The 22,753-nt window shown below is 34.0% G+C and overlaps 2 protein-coding genes across 2 annotated transcripts in view; both read right to left on the bottom strand.

Annotated features, from left to right (window-relative positions):
* LOC105328615 (uncharacterized) overlaps window positions 1-21,192 on the bottom strand; it is a 111,277-nt gene extending 90,085 nt beyond the window's left edge. The window contains exons 1-2 of the mRNA XM_066069394.1: window positions 20,886-21,192; window positions 516-705 (exon numbers count right to left, since the gene is read on the bottom strand). Of these exons, the coding sequence (XP_065925466.1) occupies window positions 516-705; window positions 20,886-20,966 (271 nt within the window). The 5' untranslated portion in view covers window positions 20,967-21,192. The remainder of the gene's footprint in view (window positions 1-515; window positions 706-20,885) is intronic.
* Window positions 1-22,753, bottom strand: part of LOC105340291 (uncharacterized) — a 754,579-nt gene that overhangs the window by 573,703 nt on the left and 158,123 nt on the right. The gene's annotated exons all lie outside the window — the stretch shown is intronic.

Here is a 22,753-nt window from a genome sequence, read left to right as displayed (position 1 = left end):
AACAAATTTGTCGACTTTATAAATAGCAGAACAGACATGAGTTATATATTTGCTCATATAAATAAATATAAATACTTCTAATATATGTGTAACTATTTTATAGTAAGACGTGCATACTAGCTCCACAGTAACGAACAACTACTTAGAACATGGGCCGCCAATTACAATCTAGCAGCTTTATCGTTTAGTTGCAAATATATACATTTTCCAGTGTCTTTACCTGTGATAACACTGCGTATCGATTTTGTACTATATAACCCATAATACAAATGACGCCAAATCCAGGCGCCAGCGTTGTTTGCTTATTAATATTTAAATATATAATCGTACAATGGCTTAAAATTATATAAATATAAGTAATAAGGAATCATTCTTTGAATATTATGAGATGATAATTTCGGTCGGGGTATGATCAAATCAATCATAAAGGGCTTTATTGGATGTGATCACGCCCCGACCGAAATCATCACCTCATAATACTCAAAGAATGATTCCTTATTCCTTATATAGTGTACCTTCCTGTATCCATATGAAAGGATCTTTAAAACAAAACTCCAGCAGCTGGGTGAACTTTTCGTTCGGGAAACACAGGTATCCATTGTCCTTGGTACAGTTGATGGCAGACGACCTTTCGTTCCACTCTGTCTGATTTCTGGGACAGAATTCTGTTGAGTATACTGGAAACTTGTAGCCATCCAGCTTTTTCTGGAATAAATATATGTCCATTACATTCAGTATTTATATATTAAATGTAACATGTACCTAATAATTTACATTATAATAAGTACGTAGCATTAACTTCATGTATTAACAGAATAACCTCTTTACTACTTTTGTAGATGATATTCTATGTGCTAAAGGTGTATTTATTTAAAAAAATTCTTTCCGTTTTGAAGTTCATGTAATAAAATTAATCAAAAGTAACATTTAGATTTGATACACGTAAATGATTTTGCTTTCAGGGGAGTGTGCAGTCCGTTTACATACAAGCGGAAAACACGTGGTTTTGACGGTTGACCTGTTTGGAGCTAGATATTTTGAGAAAATGCCGTATCGTGCCATTTTTTGGTGTCAGCTAGTAAAGTAAAGTGTAGTAAAATTTGTCCTTAGCACAAAACATATTTATAAAATAAATTATAATGACATAACATTCGATATTTTTGCTAAATTTTAAAACTAGGCTCAAACAAAAATAGGCTTATGGCAAAACAGAGGAACTTCGGAATAATTCAATTTTTTTATTTTGTTTTCCACTAAATCATTTTTGGCAGTTCTAAAATAATAAAAGTTAAATTCTTATCATAAAGCCTAAATAATTTTGCTTATTTTCTGTTGGTTTATCACACTCGTTCCTGATAAATATCGTATGGCACATACGCAATGCAAAAATATTCATAAAATGATTAAAAACATTTAGAGACACAATATCTCAAAATAATTGACCTCATATCGATTTTATTCCAGCATTATAAGGTCAATATAATAAATTTGATAAATGTTTTAGCTATATCATCTTTGAGATTTTTGTTTAATTCAATTAAAAAATGAGTTCATTTGGTATTTGAAAACAAATACTAGTGGAAGAAAATTCTGACTAAAGTATTCTTGAAAATTGTTTTTGAAAACTTTATACTTTGTATCTTTTTAGCTTCATTGGTATTCATAAATTTTTTTGACATCCTTTAATGAGTCTAGTCATTTGTTATATTTTCACAATTAAGAAAATTTCAATCCGGGTGTAAAATTTGAGGGATTTTTCTTAAATTTTCAAAAATATTCATTTGTTATTAACTTAAAGAGCAGGTAATTAACCCTCTTTTGGAAATTGCAAAATAACACTACATATAAAGGTCTGCAATAGATTGTTTTGTCATTATCATCAGTAACATTTCTTTTCATTCTGAGAAAATGTCATCGTTAATGTTTACGTCACATTTAAGCCGATGTTCGGGCGAACAAATTTTCCTTGCATCATCGGGTGAAGAAATAGGATCACCCAACGCCGGTATCGGACGAGAAAACACGTGGGCAATGCTTTAATTTGTTTACAAAAAGTCAACAGCACGGGGTCGTCCGCCTGGCCGCTGTTTACATGTATCGCATGATAGACGGTAGATGTTTAATGTAATCCCTTTATGGTCGGTCGTCCATCAGCCGATTTATCAAAATTGTCCCAAAAGACCATTTTCTTCCGTCAATCGGTGTTTTCCGCCGACATTTAAGAAAAATCCAAAATGTATATAGACCGAACGACGACAGACATTATAATTTGTCTGCTGATGATCTGAAGTTGATCGAGGGTTCTTTGACTGACTATTCAACGAATGAAATCGGTCATCGACGCAGAAAAAAAAGTATAACCCTTTGGGAAATACTATTATTATTATAAATATTATTTAAAATTTATAAAGCGCCATATATAATTTATATTAAATTACTCTATAGCGCTGTACATAAAAAAGTTATTGGCATAGAAAGCTAAGAACATAAATAATATACCTAAATACACTAATTTTTAAAAACTACATACTTATATAACACGAACATTTTCCTGTGTCTCTGTCTCTGATAACACTCAATTTATAATCACAGATACAGTTCACATAAAAATTAAAACCCGGTTTGCTGTCACATTGACAGCTTTTCACTTGTTGAAAACTTGACTAGGGTTTAAGTATATTTGACATGACTCGTTTTCATATCACATGAAATTATTTCATCGCAAAAATCTCACTAATTGAGGAAAAAATTAAAAGTAAATGACGGTTAATGAAATGTATAGTCATGTCTATCTACAATACTTAATATTATAATGCTAACATATTCATGTGTCCCTGTCTCTGATAACACTCAATTAAATTTGTAACATGTCGTCCAACACATTTCACCAATGAGGCATATATGGGGCGCATAATTATACAAAATATAAATAACGCAAAAAATATCAATCTTGTATTGAATTATATAAGTTATAAGAATTCATTGTTTGAAATCGTTTTGAAATTTGGACATGACTTGATCAGATCTCTCACAGAAGTCTGAAAATAAGGCCTTTATAGGTTTGCTCAGTCCCCGACCAAAATTATCACCTCATAATACTCAACGAATGATTCCAAGGTTATTCCTTAATTATGTACGATTTTGAATGTTTACTTTTTCCTCTATTCTTGTGTAAAATGTTATGTAGTATGGTAATATTTTCTCTGTTGTAAATAACAACCAAAGATATATTTAAACTTTTTAATATCAAAAACGGTTACTGAAATGGAAATCTCGTGACATGCGCGGTACAAACGAGTAACATTATATAAATAGTGCCTGTTTAGGAGGGTAAGAGTTGAAATTGACACCCCGAGAAAACCATTGTCAACCGACGCGAAGCGGAGGTTAACAATGGTTTTTGAGGGATGTCAATTTCAACTCTTGCCCTCCTAATCAGGCACTATTTATTTTGTTATACTGAATGTCTTTATTTTAAAGAAAACTTAACTGCTTTGATATCTGAATGACATGAATTCTATGGCGAACCGTACGTACATAGTTTACGCGCATGTAACAATTTGTTGTGTTACCCGTTGCCAAGTATTTTGCTAACGCTGAGGGTAATAGAACGTATTACCCACTGCGTCTAAACCAATCAGATTTCAGAAGATAGTGTGGCCATCTTAAACATTTGAGTATAATTTAATTCTGGTTGTAACGCTCTTTCTGATTGGCTAAAAAATTATTTTATATCGTAAAAGAATGATGCCTACGTCATAGTAAGACTAACGTCAAAAACGTATCAATACGCCTGACGTTATGTTTGAATTTTGTACAATTTATCGTCATTTTAAAGGTCAAATGAGCGTTTTTATCTACAATGAAGAGTAAAAAAATTAAATTATAAGCAATGAATATAGGATATAAAATGGTTTGAAATAGTTTACGCTTTTTTATAAACCGCTTCGCGGTTTATAAAGCGTAAACTGCTGCAAACCATTTTATGTTGTATAAAACAAATGAATATTGAATTCATTCCTTAAATCAAATTGTAAACATTTCTTGAACTGGCTTGTTTCTGCCCAAAGCTGATCAACACTGGTATCAAGAGATAAAAAAATGAATAAACATGAGGTTTTACATGTTTTATATCCAATCACGCATACAAGAACAGAACAATGCCTTTATTAATCACTTAAAGCAGCTGTAGAACTGCACAGCTGCAGATTTATTTTGAAGATTCAAAACTGTGTCTATGGAGGCACATCCACATTATATTTTCATAAAAAGAATGTTAATTCAAAACAATCTGTGTTGAATGTGACAGACATCTCTTTACCAGTCCCAAGTTTATTTTTCCGGTTCTTTAAGTATAAATCAAAGCGAATTTTTGTAGAAGTGGGGTAGGGGTCCAAAAAATTTATTGTATCAAATAAAAAGAAACGTAAATATATATTTCAATGAAAATATAACTTCAATGTACCTCAAAGCACATAGAAAAATATTTCTCATTCAAATTGAGTCCCATTTACACGTATTTGTATTATCGTTTATCCATGCAAATGTGATATTGTGGAAACATAAACTGAAGAGCCTCCCGTGCGTGAATATATGTAATGCGCATGCACAAGATTGTAAAACCAAAAAAAAATCCAGATGGTTTCCGGATTTTAAAAAGGAATTTTCGTTGGTTATTAATAAGCAAAGCTTGATTGAGAAAAAATAAAAACAAATTGGTGATCTTTAAATACCAATGATGTTTAAAAATATAGAAAACAAAAGACAGTACTCTACCGATTTCTTGGTATTAAAGCCCCAAAAATCGAGTCTGTTATTTTATTATAGTAGTTAGTAGTATAGATTATTATAACCCTCCCCCCCCCCCCCCCACAATAAAAAAAACAAAAACAAAAACAAAAACAAAACAAAAACAAAGGCAGATAGGGAAAATGGTAAGACGCTAATGTACTCGTTAAAATCACGAAAAAACCCTAAATATTTTATCCGGAGTGGAGTGGGGTGGGGGATGTTGTAGATACCTTTCCTTTTAAAGTTTTAGAAACCTTTCATTCATAAAACTAGCTGTCGTCAAATAGGGAGGGGTTACAGAGATATACTTATATTTTTGTTTTATATCTATATTTTAATCAAGGTACATATTACTTTTATTACCCCAATTAAATAACAAATAAATCAATCAATTATTAAACCCAAAATAGAAAACGGGATGGGGGAGGCCCTAGTCCTAAATTTTGATAATTCCTGTGTTGTTAATTGTAGACAATATCTTTCAAAAATTTTATCATTTGAACCGCAGTTTCCATGTCATTGCCTTAATTCTTACATTATTGGAACAGAGGATGGAACTTTTCTTCCTACCAAAAACATGCGAAGGTTCATGTACATATTTTATTGATACAGTGGGAATTTTAGATTTTAGTGGATTGCTATTTAAATCGTAGTCTTATTATGTTCTATGAATAATTCTGTGATATGATTAAAGATTATCGAGTTTTAACCTAGCATCTGAAACTGTCCATATATCTATGAAGTATGACTTATCATTCTGCACACGTATGCGGGCATTTCTACTAAATGCTGTGCATGCATTCTATAAATATTTTTAATTTTACACGAATATTGGATTTTTTATTTCTATGTATAATTTCGTTCAATTATGCTCAACTGTCCTTCAATATTGTCTGCAATGCATTCAGTTGCCATTTATTCAGTTTTTGCAACCTCTTATTATCTACTTCTTTTAATATCATATTCATGCATTTTCATTGAAATTACATGATATTAAGAGGCGTGTGGGCATTGGTTCTACTGTCAATAAATAAACTGTTACAAACAACCTGTACTTCGCACATTCTGTGATATATGTATAACGTGTACTTTCGAGTACATGTCATAGGCGTCGGCGAAGGGGGGGCTATAGGGGTGGGGGGCTTAGCCCCCACCCCACCCCCCCCCCCACCCCCCCCCCCCCCCACGAGAAGGAATTTCATGATTTCGGTAAGATTTTTTATTTGTATATGTATACTCCCCGTACTTTCTTTCAGAAATTGGTGATTGGCCTTAAAAAGAATAAATTGATGGTATTTGTGCTGAATGGGAACTGATTAAATTCTAGTTACAGTGTTCCGAAGACACACATCCCCTGGCTACAATCAAATGTATCAAAAAATCAAAGTACTGAAAGTACTGATAGACGGAGGCATCATTTCGGAGGAAACTAAACTAATGACAATATAATTATGATTTTTTTTATTTAAGGACAAACAGCACGCTTACCGCTTATCATGTTAGAATATTCGCGAAACAGTTTAGTATTATGGCAATTTAAGGTCGCGAGGATATTTTTCAGGTTTACATCAGAGTTAGGTAGAAAAAAATAAAGGGACTTGGAAACGATTTTAGATCAAAAATTTCTTTTCTTTTTTATGTATCAAATGGTTTACTTGCTCATTTTGAATGATTGACCAAAATTTGAACATTAGAAGTCAAGTTTTGAGAGAGATACATAGGTAAGAAATCATGCATTGTTATGAAAACAAAGCTCGATCGAGTCTTATATTAATTTGTTTACAATAATTGTAAAGTATGGAATAACCATTTCTTTGACCGAATGACTCGTTGCAAACAAGGTAAACCAATGAAATTTGATACGGTATGGCTAATATCAGTAAACACGTTTGTATATTAGATACGGTTAAACTAATTTTAGTAAAAAAAAAATATCAGTAAAAATAAGTGATACTGAATGCAGTTGTATTAACTTTGATTTTACTAGAGTGATACAATCCTTCTTAAGATCTCTTTTTACCTACTGCAGTCGATTTCAAATAAATAACACGCTGTAAACAATTTTCAACAAACAATTTTTAAGCACGCACGCTTAACAGGCACATTTTTAAAAAAAAAGTTCGGCGCGCTATTGTATGGAGAAGAAGGCGACATTTATATAAAAAATAATTAAATTGTCTTTGATATCTTAATGCTGTTAAGAGTTTGCTCTAAAGACGATAAGCTTTTTTAAAAAGCTAAACTTGTTATGATCGTTATGAAAGAGAGAGAGAGAGAGAGAGAGAGAGAGAGAGAGAGAGAGAGAGAGAGAGAGAGAGAGAGAGAGAGAGAGAGAGATATTAATTTCTTTTGGGCATGATTTTATGTACATTCATTTGAAATATACTAAAAGTATACATTCATAAAATTAGTTTCGACAAAAGAATATAGTACATGTACATTGTGATTGAATCCAGCATGCAGTTTCAGTCCGAGTCCACGTGTTACCCCTGTTAACCGATCAACGCGTGAGGTGCATCACGTGTTCTATCCAAGATAAGGGGAAACGTTTTGTTCTTATAGTTTTTATTTCAAGTAAGAGGAAAAGAAGTATGCCTAACAAAAAAGTAATCTACACTATTTGTGATGTTTGATTTCAAGAAAAGAGAAAGGAAGCATGCCTAACAATGAAGTACATGTATTCTACACTGTTTGTGATGTTTGATTTCAAGCAAAGAGAAAACAAGTATGCCTATAAACGAAGTACATGTATTCTTTACTGTTTGTGAAGTTTGATTTCTAGCAAAGAGAACAGAAGTATGCCTCACAATGAAGTATTCTTCACGGTTTGTGATGTTTGATTTAAAGATTGATAAACTGTGTTTGTGAAGTTTAATTCGTATACTTCTTATTTTTTAACAGAAATCTCTCTCTCTCTCTCTCTCTCTCTCTCTCTCTCTCTCTCTCTTAAAGACTATAGAAACAATAAACACAGACTATGGAAACAATAAACTAAATTTTGCTATTTATTTTGAATTTGCAGAGAACTCAAGTTCAGTTATATGGTACCAGTTTTAATGATATATATAATGGACATTGTTTGCATCATGTAAAAGATTTTTTGTCAATTCTAACTATTTTTCCCCCGCGCGACACTTATCAGCTCGTAGGACATACTGACTTCCCAAATCACTTGCAGGGGGGGGGGGGGGTTGCAGCGGTGAAGAAAGATACGTCTCCGCGGGAGATTGATTGATAATACGCGAACGATATACATGTACAACAGAGACAAAGAAGCATGCCATGTTTATTCATTGAATCTCATAATTATTCATTATTTCGTCCACCGCTAGATGGTGCTTAAGGAATCCTCATTATTTGACGTCACGGGCAAAACAATCACAATATACGGAGGCTGTTACACAGCCTCCGTCTCACTATGGTGGCAGGGGATAGTTTCGAAGGAAGCAAAATTTTGAAATAAAGGGAGAACCTGGTGTTTGGCTGGTTATTTGAGAGGTATAAATTGGTAGAATATTTATTGCATTCATTTTGTGGATAGAGGTGCTCATGTCAATTTCATTGATATATGACACTTTAATACTGTTAGCACTTTTAATCAGATATGGAATAAAAATGCGAAACTGTGGCCAAAATTTTCACTTTCGGTTTTGTGCTTGAAAAGTAGAGTTGGTTCAGAACACGAAATGTCACTCGGAAAGAAGGTGATTGACCCCCCCCCCCCCCCCATCAACTGGTGATTATTTGCATGGGTATACATTAAGCTACCAATCCTATGGTAGTTTATGGCAGTTGCTCGGGACTGGAGCGTGGTTCTGGACCTGTGAAAATGTGAAAAAAGGGCAATTTTTCAGAAAAGTTTGAGACCGTCCCTGACTATTCTTTATAGTGCTATATGTAAGTTGTACTTGTTTTATTCTGAAATATTTAAAAATTCTCAAGAGTCGGGACCATGTGTCCCCTGCATGCAAACCAATTTTAGCAAATTTAAAAACCCACTGAAAAATTAGATCTCATATATGAGCGCTATCTGTCTGGGAACGGGTGGTTTCGCTCCGACCACTTGTTCGCGCTGAGTGGTTTCGCCCCTTTTCAATATATTATATAAATATTATTAACGATCAAGGATTACCTGTATTTATCGATCTAAGCAAACCCCCAAAAATTGCTAACATTGTGTTTTATGGAATAATTTAAAATTATCGTGATTACACCTAATCGAGCTGTCTTAATCATAGGCGTCGGAACCGGGAGGCTGGGGGGGGGGGGGGGCCCACTTTTTTTTTGCAAAGTTATACCTAACAATTAGAAACAAAGCATGATAGAGGGTTCAGCCCCCCCCCCCACACTTTTTCTCGCAGGTAAGATTATTGTTCCTAAATTTACCTTGAAAGATTGAGAAGTTGGATTCAGAAGCATACTAGCCCCCCCCCCCCCTCCCCCAACGGATTAGGAATTTCATGAATTTGGGGGGAAAATTTGGGTAAGTAATTTTTTTCTTTTGGAAGTATAGGTATACTTGCCCCCCCCCCCCCCCCCCCCCCCCCCCCCCCTCCCCCGGATTAGGATTTCCATGATTTTGGGAATTACTTTTTTCTCAATATTTCTCAGGATTAGTCTAGCGCCCCCCCCCCCCCCCACACACACACACACTTTCAATTTGCTTCCGACGCCATGCAGTGTTATTATGCCTTTTATAAACATTTCTGTAGTGAATGCATTTTTAGCCAATTTTCCGTGAGCCATTATGTATCCGTGAATTCACTTAGTTATGTAAAATTTTTACATTACTTACATTGCTTTCTTAATGCCTTTATGAACATTTGTCATGTTGGGAGTGATATCATTTTTTGCCAATTTTCCGTGATTTCACTTAATTATGTATAATGTCATATAACTTGCAATGTTTTCTTAATTAATTATGTAATTTTGCCTTGCAGAGCTTTAATTTTCTTTTAGTTCTCCAAATAAGATCGCAATCAAAGCTATTTATTTAACGGTTTCATTGACGGTGGATTACTTGCCGATTAATTAAACTGCTCATGGGTTGTTCGTGCATGTGTATAAAATTATTGTCTAATAAAACTAAATTACTTTCTAAAACATTTAATTAACCACTTATGTATAGATAGAGATAATTTAAATTACGTAATTAAAAATAAAAGCAACAAGCCGTGCGTATTGTTGTGTTTAAATTAATACAATCCGGGCGAATCCACTCGGGGCGAACATGTATTCGGAGCGAAGCCACTCAGCGCGAACAAGCGATCGGACCGAATCCGGGTGGTTTCGGTCCGATCACTTGTTCGCGCTGAGTGGTTTCGCTCCGAATACCGTATTATTGACATTAACATAACAAAGCTATAAGCCTACAATAATGCTACTATAGTTTCACTACATTTTCCTTAGGTGTAATGATGATTTTACTTTGGGGTGCTCGTGAATACATTTGGGGCGCTCGTGAAACGTAATTGGGGCGCTCCAAAAAAAAATTTGGAGCGCCCATGCATGGGGCGCTTTGGCTCTGGGGCGATACGACAATAACCCTTAGGATTAGGAGCGAATGGTCTTGGTGCGAATCTTCAATAGGAGCGAAACGTCCGGTTACCTAACGGACCTAAATTTCGAGGCGGAGAAAGACGGCATGTTTGTTTGGGATGTAATCACAGGGGCTCGTCACGAAGTTTTTTCAACCTTTTATATATACCACCTCTATACTATAAAATACACAAGGGAGGAATCAAAACTCGAAAAAATCGCTACCTCCCGATTTCGGTCGCCTCGTATTAATTCTTCTCGGACGTTAAACCCTGCACTCTAGGTATCATTAGACCGGGAAAGGACCATCGTTTTTAGGAATACCTGCAAATTTTAAACATCGGCAACAATTTTAGAAGTTTTCACGCATTTTCTTCCAGTTTACTCTCCGGTGACACTTTCTTCGATCAGATGTCGCGCGATTTTTTCGAGTTTTGATTCCTCCCTTGTGTATTTTATAGTATAGAGGTGGTATATATAAAAGGTTGAAAAAACTTCGTGACGAGCCCCTGTGATGTAATGTTTGGGAAGTAAACGATCACTGGACGAGATGTGTTGGATTAATCTACTTAGCAGTGGAATTAAACACACAATGGTGACATGCAGAAATCGCTATGAAACCAGAGGAGAAGGAAAAGCAATTTAGATCTCTGCAGATTTCATTGGAGCTGTAGCTACAAGACTTCACATACATTGCCATTGGACAGTTGGAGGTTTACAAACGGCGTGGTTTGCCAAAATGGGGTCGCTTGTTTCGTTTTGAGGAGCTTTACTCATTGAACAGCTGTTGAAGCCTTTGGTAAGTAGAACAATATCTACTGTTACTTCTCGCAGATGATTCATTTTTATGACCACTCGTGTGCATAATGTGTCGAACCACGGGCACTGGGAATTAGGCCTATCGTAATTTGAATCCGGGATGATTCGCACCTATTCTGTTTCGCGCTGAGATGATTCGCACTTCTATCGGAGCGAAACATCTCACTGTATTAAGATATTTTTCTAGTGTTATTATTCTTCTGAAATTAATTAAAACCTATATAACTATTAAAATAAGTTACGAAAAACACTGAGCGGTGTTTGCATTTGTATATGTAGGCCTACCGCCAGGATACCGTCTTCGTTGTTTTTGATGAAACCTTTGCAACCATTTTCAGAACACAGAACAAGGGGTATTAATTGTGTTGTGATAACAATTATAGCCTGTCTGTCAATTAAGGTAGCTCCATACTCGTAAAATTCTCTGAGGAAAGTTGAAAAACCGAACTGATTTCGACTTAATAGACTTAAATGTCATCAATTGTTAGAAAAAATATACATGTCATCACACTTTTTGAGATGCCAGATAAACATAAACTAAAGCATATTTTACCATTAGAAAAATGTATTTTTTTCTGTTAAAAGTAAAATCTTGTAGGCAGAAATTTGTTTTTCTTGTTTAATTTTAATGTCAACTTTATCAGAAAACTAAAATTACAAAAATATTTTAAAATTAATCGCTGGAAGAAGAAAAACTATAGCATTTAGACATACAACTGAGAGAAAAGTAAAAAAAAGAGTTATTTCCCCTTTGCATAGATAAAATATATTTATAAATATTTGGAAATTTAGTATAAAATTAAGTGCGAAAATATCTTTAACCTACCAATAATTCTAATTACATCCATGTGATTATATTCACATAAAATAAATAAAGATTTACAGTCAAGTCGTACACAGACTAATTCGTATACAGGTCAACTCGTATACAAACATTTCCGCATAAAAAACCAAAAGTCAGCTCGTATACAAGGTATTTTTGAGTCATTAACGTTAGCCTATACTAATCACCGTTCTAGACACTGAAAGTCATTTGCTGTAACGTATTATATAATATTTTCTTAAATACATCATCTGTTGTAAGAATATTTGACTCATGACTGGTGTGCAGCATTTGTTATATTTATTATCATAATTAATATTTGACATAAATTATATAGGCATATGAAATTTTTGTATACGAGTTGACTTTCGGTTAAACACACCGGGAATTTCTGTATACGAGCTGATTTTTGGTTGTTTATACGGAAATTTTTGTATACGAGTTGACCTGTATACGAGTTGGTCTGTGTACGACTTGACCGGACTCCTAAATAAAACTATCTTGCACAATTTGTTTTACAAAAAAGTGTGACGTCACAGCACACTGGATCTACTTTAAATGAGATTTACCTGTATTTTTATAGGAGGGGTGCGTCTTTTAACCCCAAGGAACCCCAAGGATACCCCAAGGAACCCCAATGACAAAAATTAATAAATTTTAATACCCAAGGGGTCTGATTGGACTTCAAGGGTCACCTCTTAGTACCCCAAGGGTACACCAAGGAACCCCAAGGATAACCGTAAGAACCCCATGGAACCCAAATGATAAAGTTATTAACCAGTGATACCCCAGGGGTCTCATTCGAATCAAAGGCTCACCCCAAGGTACCCCAGTGATAGAAATTAATAACTATTTATACCCAAGGGGTCTCATTTGAATCCAAGGGTCACCTCGTAGTACCCCAAGGAACCCCAAGTATACTCATAAGAACCCCAAGTAACCCCAATAATAGAAATTAGTAACTAGTGATACCCCAGGAGTCTCATTATACCCCTATATCCCCACAAATGAAGTTTAGGGGGGTATATTGGTTTCACCCTGTCCGTCCGTCTGTCCGTCTCTCTGTAGATGCAACTTTGTCCCCCCTATAGAATTTTTTACTACTTCATGGAACAGTCTGAAAATTTGTGCATATGTTGATCACCATCTAAAGATGTGCACCTGTAATTTTTTTTAGGATCAGACAAGATTTAATGATTTTATGACAGTTTTCATTTTCCTTATTCTATATATTGTTCACTGATGTTGAAAAGTAAGGGAGGTAATCCTTACATATTTTATTAATTAATTTATAGCATTAAAACACCGTAAAATATATTTATATAAATACATTCAAATGGAGGTTTTTTGTCTTTATGGGTTAACTAAATTTATCTTTTATAAGTATTCTGTCAACTGACAATGCAGAATTTTTGTTTGTCAATGATAAATTCTTAGGAGCTGGCTGAATTCATTTGTCCCAAGGGGGCCATTATCTGAGCCATGGTTTAGATGGAAGATGTGTGTATGGAAAATTGATAATCTGTAAAATGGGCAGTGGCTTTGGGGCTTATTTAAAAGGAAATAAATAATATCATTATTGAAATAAAGAAGTGAACTATTTTTAGAAGTTGTTTAAATTTATTAGTCAAGAAAATTGATGAAGTGACCCTATAGGGAATTTAATTTAAATTAAATTTAAAATTACTGATATGATTGTAGTGTTTCCGCAATTTTAAAATTGTTTGTAATATTAAATTTTCTTTCTTACATATTTTTACATAGTATGGTAATTATGGTAATGTTTTGGGAGTTTATTAAATTTAACAAGCCTGTCAAAGAAAATCATATATAAAGTCCTATGGGATCAATTTTCTGATATGGAGTTCCATTGTACCATAGCAGAAAGTGAGGAAAATTTGAAACAACTTACTGCATCTGTTAAGACTCTTATTAGAAAGATATTCAAAATTTTATCAATTGTATATAGAAGAGCATAGCTTGGCTACCGGTATTTCCATTTACTGCAAAGGGTGGGATTATTGTCATTTTGTTGGTTTTTCATTAAAACAATTAACTAAAAAAAATATCATCACATACATTAATTTGTAAATATATTACTGTTATACATATGTATTTAAAGTGATAAGTACCCCAAAGAACCCAAATGAATCCCAAGTATACCAATGAGAACCCCAAGGATATCCTTGAGAACTCCATAGATACCTCAATGATGGAAAGTAAATGATACTGTAACAATTTTGATTTCTCTTTAACTATTTTTTTTTTACAATTCTAGAATTTTATTTATTTGTATGTGTTCCAAACATTTATTATTCAATTCAATTAATTGTCCCGTTTGAAATTAGCCTTGCTGGGGTATAAGTCCCATTAGGACAGTTCTAGTTGAAATCAAGATTCACCACAAGGAACCAAAGGATACCCCAATGATAGAAATTAATAACCATTAATACCCCAGCCCCTGAGGGGTCTCATTGGAATCCAAGGGTCACCCTTTGGTACCTCAAAGAACCCAAATAAATCCCAAGTATACCAATGAGAACCCCAAGGATACCCTTGAGAACCCCATAGATACCTCAATGATGGAAAGTAAATTTGATGACCAAGGCCGGTCTCATTAAAAATCAAAGGGTCACTCCTGATACCCCAAGGATACCCCAATTATAAAAATTGATAACTATTGATACCCCAGGATACTCATTGGAGTCCAAAGGTCAACTATTTGGTACCCCAAGGATACCTGTAGGACTTTACCCCAATTGCAAGGTACCCAATTGATAGAATTTAATAACCACCCCAATGGTTGTACTGTAAAACATATTACTAATTTATGCCCAATTACTCAATGGAATATCATAAAAACATCTGGGCAACCCAAGAAACACTTGTGATACCCCAATACATACTGGTATGATAAAAATAATGTTTCTCCTGACTTAAAATATCTGTTCACTTTGGATGAATTTAACAATTAGTGTTGTCAAATTGGTTGAAAATCATAATCGAGTACCGTTAATCAGCAGAATTTATTGTCTCTTACAAACTGATGATCAGCCAATATTGAATCAGTAACAAATTATATCAAATTCATAAAATAGGGCACTAAATTTTATGTCACCACAAGGAAGTCTGCAATTCTTCCGGTGAACCATTCATATAACAACTTAATATGACAATGTCTCTTCGGTGGAATTTTCAAATGAAGTGGGGAAAGATATTGTTCAGTTACAAAGACCAAAACTTGTTTTACTATTGACATAGGGGGTGTTACCCTTATTGGAGTACTTTTGAGAAAAGACAAGAAGTGATCATGGAAGTGTGGAGTGGGGCTATCTCCCCTTCATGGGTACAACACAATGGATTGACCCATTAGGCGTGCAGAATGTTCACCTGAGAGGCACCAAAATACCTGTTAATTGCAGGTAGACACCCGTTGTATATTGGTGGTAGCTCTTGGACAGGGATTAAAGGGCCAACATAACCCTTTACATGTATACACAATGGCTTCACCATCACTGTTGCAATACATTTACCTACACCTACATCTCCTTGTTTATTGGTAGACAACCCTTGTGAATTTTGGGTGTCTTCCCACTTTGCTATAATTCTGAAATTTTTATGGGTGACTGATTTGAGCTAAGTGGGAATGGTGCTCGGGGGGGGGGGGAGGGTTTCAAAGAACAAAGGAAATTAATTACAGGTAAATTATAGTCTGTTCAATTATTGACCTTAAGCAAATTTTTAATAAAAAAAAAAAATAACAGGCAGTTTTTTAAGATTATGTTTAAAATAAAGTTAACAAAATTAATTAGATACTTAAATTGTAATAGAAGTAAATTTTGATAATTAAAAAGGGTTTGTTCTATAATTGATCGTACAAGCTAATTTTTATTTCATGTAAAATTACTCAATATTCATTCTTTTGAGGAGAAGGAAAACTATGACATTACTACCCCTACCTTGAAAAAATAAACATTATATGGTTCAAGTTTTGTGCTGTTGATTTTAATAATGAAAAAAACTATAAAAGTTAATTTTATAAGAAATGCAGAGGAATTATCACGTACATCATACAATTTGGCTATAGCTTGTGGTTATGATATAAAAGAATTAAATGCTCAACGACATGTACATTTAGGACTACATTTTCAGACTGATGGAACTATTTCAATATTTTACCCCTGAAATTCAGACAAATTCTTGTAAAAGGACTATATATATGATATGGGCCTAAAATGGCCCCCTAAAATGAACATCATCATTTTTCTTTGTTCAGATATATATGTGATGTTTTTACATAATGTTCATTTTAATTCAACTGCCCAGAATTTAGAAATATGACATCGTAAAGACAACCTTTTCCTGCCATTTTTGGATTTTTAGCATAAAACAGCTTGTTTTCAAGCAGTTTTTCTTTCAGAAAAAATAGAGAGCATGCTTGAACAAACAAAATATTTTAATCAGAGATGTATCTAGCCAAGGCTAATAAGTGACAAAATTTTTTTCCCTGTTCAAGCATGCCCTCTATATTTCCCATTCATAAAAAGATAAGAAAAATGTCAATTTTTGACTGATTTTGATTGAAATATAGAAAAAGCGTCACTTCTGACGTCATTTTCTGCCAGTGAGAGCATAAAAATCAAATAAATAGGTGAAAAATAAATTCTACATCAACTCTTCTAAAATATAACATAACATTTTATTGTACCTGAAACACTTTAAAAAATTGCGAATAATGGGGGGCCAAATTTAACTCATATCATATATAGTTCTTTCGTGTTTCAAATCACCATCTACCAGTTGAAGTGGGAAGATGGGAAGGTATCCCGTTAAATGGAAGATTTTGTCCTCTCTGTTACAAAAAACGTATAGCCGATGAATTTCATTATATTTTAGAATGTGATGCAATATCATTCCGAAACAAAGGACTAAGTGCGGTTTTATGCATTTTTTGCCCCCAAAATCAAAGTTTTAGAGAGAGCTTTAAAAATAAGGTGAAGGATAGTTAAAATCATATTGGAAATAAAGGTGTAAAAGGTTATCACCACAGTGACGTCATAATGTAGAAATGACGTCATGAAGATTGCATTATTTTGATAAATTGGTGTTTTGTAGCAAAATATGGGTGTTTTCCGATGGTTTTTCGACTGGGAAACATCGAGCGCAGGCTTGCTCAAGTACCATTTTTAAGGCGTCGAGCTAATGCTCGGCAGCCTTCTAGCGATCGTCTGGATTGGCAATCGTCCAAAAATTCATGCACTGCACCGCCTTTTTAATGCGCAGAAAAAAATAAGTTCCTTGAAGTATTAAACGTATTACAAGATTTGTATTCCTTTTATTCAACTAAATTGTGTACAAAAAAACCAACTTTGCCTCCCTGGTTATTGACAACTCATTGCATTAGTATAAATTTGCTTAATCAAGAAATGGCGGATGAATACAATAAGGGGCAATGTAAACATTCACTAAAATATTATTTAAGTTTATCGCCTACATTTTGATTGGAGACTGTGCCCGATAGAAATAAAATTTGATATGTAAATGTATTTGTTATCGGGCATGGTCTCCAAAATAATTGTAAGCGATAAACTTATCTAGAGATTTTGTAGCAATTAATAAACAAGATAATGCAGTTGGTTTGATCGAGCATTTTAGATAGCACGTGTTGTGGATTTGTTTGTAAACAACCATAGCATAGGTAATCTTGTTTCAAACGGGAATTGAAATAAATAAAAGTATGTTTTATTATTATAATTAGGGACACACTGTTAATGTATTCAAATTATGAGCCTGTGAAATGTGCAAAGTCTTTTGAAAGCAGAAAGAAAATAATAATTTTGTTTGAACTTTGAAATTTCTTCGATTTTTGTAACCATGATGAGTTATTGTATTATAAACTCATCACTACCTATTTTATAACGAAATATACTGATTATTGTTTTTGAAACAGCACAAAACGTAATTTATTTCCTTTTTTATTCTAATATTATTTGATAAACGACTATATATATTAGTACAGAAATTCAAATTATTGATATCATTCTATATAAAAGAAAATGTCAGCTCGACGCCTTTGTGGCCGTTCCGGCCTTTGATTTAGTATAATGTGTATAACTATCTGAATAAAAACGTATGTTAAAATCGCACTTGAGCAGACCTGCGCTCTATACTTCCGAACACAAAATATAGAGCAAAAATGAGAATATTTTCATTTGTTTGCAAATTTGAGGGAATTGGGTCATTTAGGTGACGTCATAGATACACAACGAATGAGCAATGATGACAAAAATCATTATTAAAATTATAGGCATCCTCTATACAATGATTTGTGAAGATTTTATTTTTATACGATGCTATTTAAAAATTGGTTAAAATCGGGGGCAGATATTTGACCACACCGCACATAGTCCTTTATAGACAAAAAATTTTCGGCTAGACCAAATGTGTTATAAAGTATTACATATTAGGGTATCCTTGGGGTTGTATGGTGTATCAAGAGTTATAAATCTGTATGATTAGGGTATCTTTTGGAGTTCTTTGGGATTTCTGTGGGGTTCCCTAGGGTTATAGAGGTTTTTAGAGGCGTGTCTGGGATACCAATGAGTCCCCAGTGGTGTAAAGAATTTTTAATTTGAATTATTAGGCTATATCCTTGGGGTTCCATTGGGTTCTACAAAGGTCATCGTCGAAAATTCGCTTACGCTAACTGACCTTTAGGCCTGCATACATGTAAATGCACAATAAGAATAAATTTTCTTTTTAAATCAGGGCTTTTAATTGTCATGCTGCATTATTTGTATTCTCCTTGTCAAAAAATTAAAATGAACATGCAAGGTTGAAATAAACATGTGTTTTATCAATCACTCTTTAAAAACGTATGCAAGGTACAATTAACCATTTCCTTTTTTTTTTTAAGTTTTATATATTAGAATTATTTACAAACAAAAAAACATTACATTGAACATGGATTTAAATGAATTTAGCATTAATTTTATACAAATCCCAAAAAATCTTATTCTAAGTCCCAAAAGATCCAGGACCCGAAAAGTCTTAGTCCCTAAACATCTTGCCAGGTCCCGAAACGTCCGGGTCCCGAAACATCTTGATCACGAAATGTCTAGAATTCGTTTCAAAGAGGCGACTCAGGACATTTTGCCCCAGCAGAAGGTACCTTATACATTTTTTTCTACTTTTCATTAGCATCAATTCCTCCTTGCCAATTTTGCCGGGTTTGTTTTATGGGACAAAACAACATACTCCTGTTTATTTTCATCAACATGAAGTTCTAATGAATCAGTTTTTTATTAGTTGTTTGTGGAATTCTAAACCCCTGCTGATAAACTGAATTGCAAAGAGTTATCAGATTCGGAAACATAAAGAGATTGATTTTGGTTCTCTGAAAATGTAGGCAGAAATTTGGTCTCGATTCTGTATAGGAATAATTTCTTTGCGTTTGGTTGGTCATGAGAGGCCATCTAGTACGGTAGGTTTTTTTTGGTTTTCCATCTAAAACTTTGTAACTAACTTTCTCTAAACTCCTGGTCAGTGATCACGTACAGTATTAAGTTGTCGTCCAATATCATGAATTTGATGGTTTGTCACTGACCTAATGCTTTTGAATGTATTGTTATGATATTTGGACGCTTGTTGTTAAATTGGTCATAGATTGAGATCTCTTTTCAAGAGCCTCAACACTCCTTTCTGTTATCAAATTTGAAAATTTTGTTCGAACATATCAAATCATTTATCATGTTTATTTATGTAAATCCAGATAGCTTAATGTTAAAGCAACCATGCATTTTGTGTGGGGAAATTGGGTTCAAGTCCCAATCTGGATATAAGTGATGATGACTTGATATTTTCTATTTGAGCACTTCATTAAATATTTAAATTTAAATTGACACAGTTTTAAAACTTTTTACGGTTTGAAGTTGTACTTTCATGGTCAGTAAGAGACAAATAGGTATTTCTGATCTGATAATTTACTGATTCGTAGTATATTCGTAGTATATTGGAGAATAATGTCCGCGGCATATCTTTGATCTCGGCAATAATTGTACAGTTGTAGAATTGGCCATAACAGCTTGTAAACTTGACTATGTCATTTATTGCAACACTGCATGATTTGTGATATAAAGCACGAAAACATTGTTTTTGATATTGAAAAAGAATATATGATTTCCTGCTAGTTTTTTCTTGTGTTAGTAGTAGTTGGGGCTATATGAACAGTGTATATTGGCCTGGCCCCCCGGTAGCTCAGTGGTAGAACTCCTGACTAGAGTTACAGGGGTTCCTGTTTCAATTCACGGTCCAGCCATATGTTTTCAATGTGATATATGCTCATTCCTCCTTTCCTATTACACTACTTTTATATGATAAATTTTGGCAGCTTTACTTATTTTTACTTAACAAAGGAAATTGTTCAAGTCTTTACACTCAATGATTGTTTTCCTCCAAAATAAGTTGCTTAATCAAATAGATGGTAAATGCAACTGTTGCCCTCGACCCAAGTAAACAACTGTATAATATGATCTCTAATTTAAATTGCAGGCCCCTCTGTCACCTAGTTTTCTCAAGTCAATTCTGGGCCTTAAGTCTGAGAATTGACCTCAAATTTATGCACTTTTTTTTAAAGGATTTGAGTTGAGGAATGAGTTGATTTTAAATTGTTTGGTGATGGTGGAGCCGGGAAGTCATGATAAAAATAGTTCCGGCTCATTGTTGTCAAGGGGGAGTTGCCCCATAGGCAACATTCTTTATACTGTCATGTGACTGGCTAATCCAATGAAAAGCTTCAATTTGTATGAAATTAAATAATTATATAAAAGTATGAAGTCAAACTTACTAGCAGCTTTATCATTAATCTTTGTTGAGTTTTCTGAACACTTTACGTAAAGAAAATGTTTATACTTACACACTCATATAGAGGGAGACAGAAGGACAGGAATGTTCCTAGTAAAACAGAAAACAGTTGTAAGTGTCCGAATAACGCCATGGTATGCCTTTTACCACGTACGCAATTTCTCAAAAAATGCAATGTTAGAGTGCTTTCTCCTCTGAAACCAGTAAGGCCATCTGAATATCAGCAAACAGCACTGAATTACTGAATTATTATTTCTCCGTACAGTTTAGTCTCGACTGTTTTTAATGATCCACGAAACACCTAAAATACAGAACATTCACTTCTAACGTGAAAAACCACTCCCGGTGTGGAACCTCTTCACACCGGCCCTTGAATTGCGCATTTAACATGTTTAAAGCAAAAGCAAAAAAAATAACTTAATTACATATAATATATTTCAAACTTTTATTCTATCTATGCATTAGCATAAAATTAATCCAATTTGTTCAACTTGATGCAGTAACTGTAGTTAGAAAAGAGTTGGAAAGGAACTACTTTTGTTCTTAAAATGTTTGGGATAGAGTAGGATATGTGACCCAATTCAGTGTAATGTCACTCAGTGTGAGCATGTTCATGATTTGGCTTAAGCACATTCAAATTTTCTTCTCTAAGGATGTTGATTACTCAGGGTTTGAGTTCTTAAATCCGGATTGTTAAAAAGTTCAATGTCATGAGTAAAATTTGTTCTAAACACAAAAAGTATTTATGAAATGAATTATTATTGACATAAAACTCGATAATTTTACTATATTATGGAATAAGGCTCAAACAAAGTTTGACTTTTAGCAAAACAGAGGAAATTTGGACAAAAGACTTTTGGTCTACTGTCTTTTGTTAAAGAGTATCGGAGTTAATCAATGTTTGGTTTACTCTTTGTTTTTATTTTGCTGGTCAATATGTTCAAGCTGTTGCAGTAGGTCTGACACCCCCCCCCCCCCCTTTCCTCGGTCGTCTGTCCGGCAAATGTCAATAGTACATAAGAAAATAAAAGGTCATTTAAAATCTTTCTCACAATGTTTGCCTTATAGGAATCTTTTCTGAGGCCCATGTAACCACCTTGTTGACGCAGAGCGATATATAAATATCACTTCATCTTTATACATGACATGTTTTGTTTACCTTGGAAATAGTCAGAAATACTGTTTTTTTACCATAATACTAGGCACTTGAAAACGGATAGAGGAAATTCGGACTTGAATATCTATAAAAATTGTTAATGAAAACTTTATGCTTTGTATCTATTTAATGTCACTACCATCCATAAACTGTATTTCATTTGTTAAAGAGTTAAGAAATTTGTATTATTTTCACAATTAAGAAAATCTCAATCATATGGTAAAATGTTTAGGGATTTTTCTTAATTTTCCAAAAATATTCAATTGCCATTAACTCAAAAAGTAGGTCATTGACCTAATACATTGAGTAGGTCACTGAAAGTGAAGAATAACACTACCATGTAAGGTCTATAGCACAGTATAGCCCTTACAGAATTGCAGCATAAATGCAGTACATATGCAGCACATTATCAGTATAAAATCCCAGTAGACTATCAGTAGAGCTACAGTAGTGCTGCAAATGTACTGCAGAGCTTTTAAATGGAAAAATACAATGAAGCAGCAGACTTGCAGTATGTTTCAAATATGTTAATTAAGACTGCAATTGTACTGCAAATAAGACTGCCAGGCAGTATATACTGCCAGGCAGTATATGCTGCCCAGCAGTAGAATTCTTGAATATCTCTACAGTCTACTGGCCTGCAGTACTAAATAGCGCTGCTAAGCAGTAGACCTGTTGCAGTGGGTTTCAAATATCTACTGCACAGCAGTACTGTACACCCATATATGGAGGCTTTGGTTGGCAGTAGAGTTGCAGCATGTTTC

Source organism: Magallana gigas, chromosome 8 (assembly GCF_963853765.1).
Source record: "Magallana gigas chromosome 8, xbMagGiga1.1, whole genome shotgun sequence".
NCBI lineage: Eukaryota > Metazoa > Mollusca > Bivalvia > Ostreida > Ostreidae > Magallana > Magallana gigas.
This window is presented reverse-complemented; position numbering and strand designations above follow the sequence as displayed.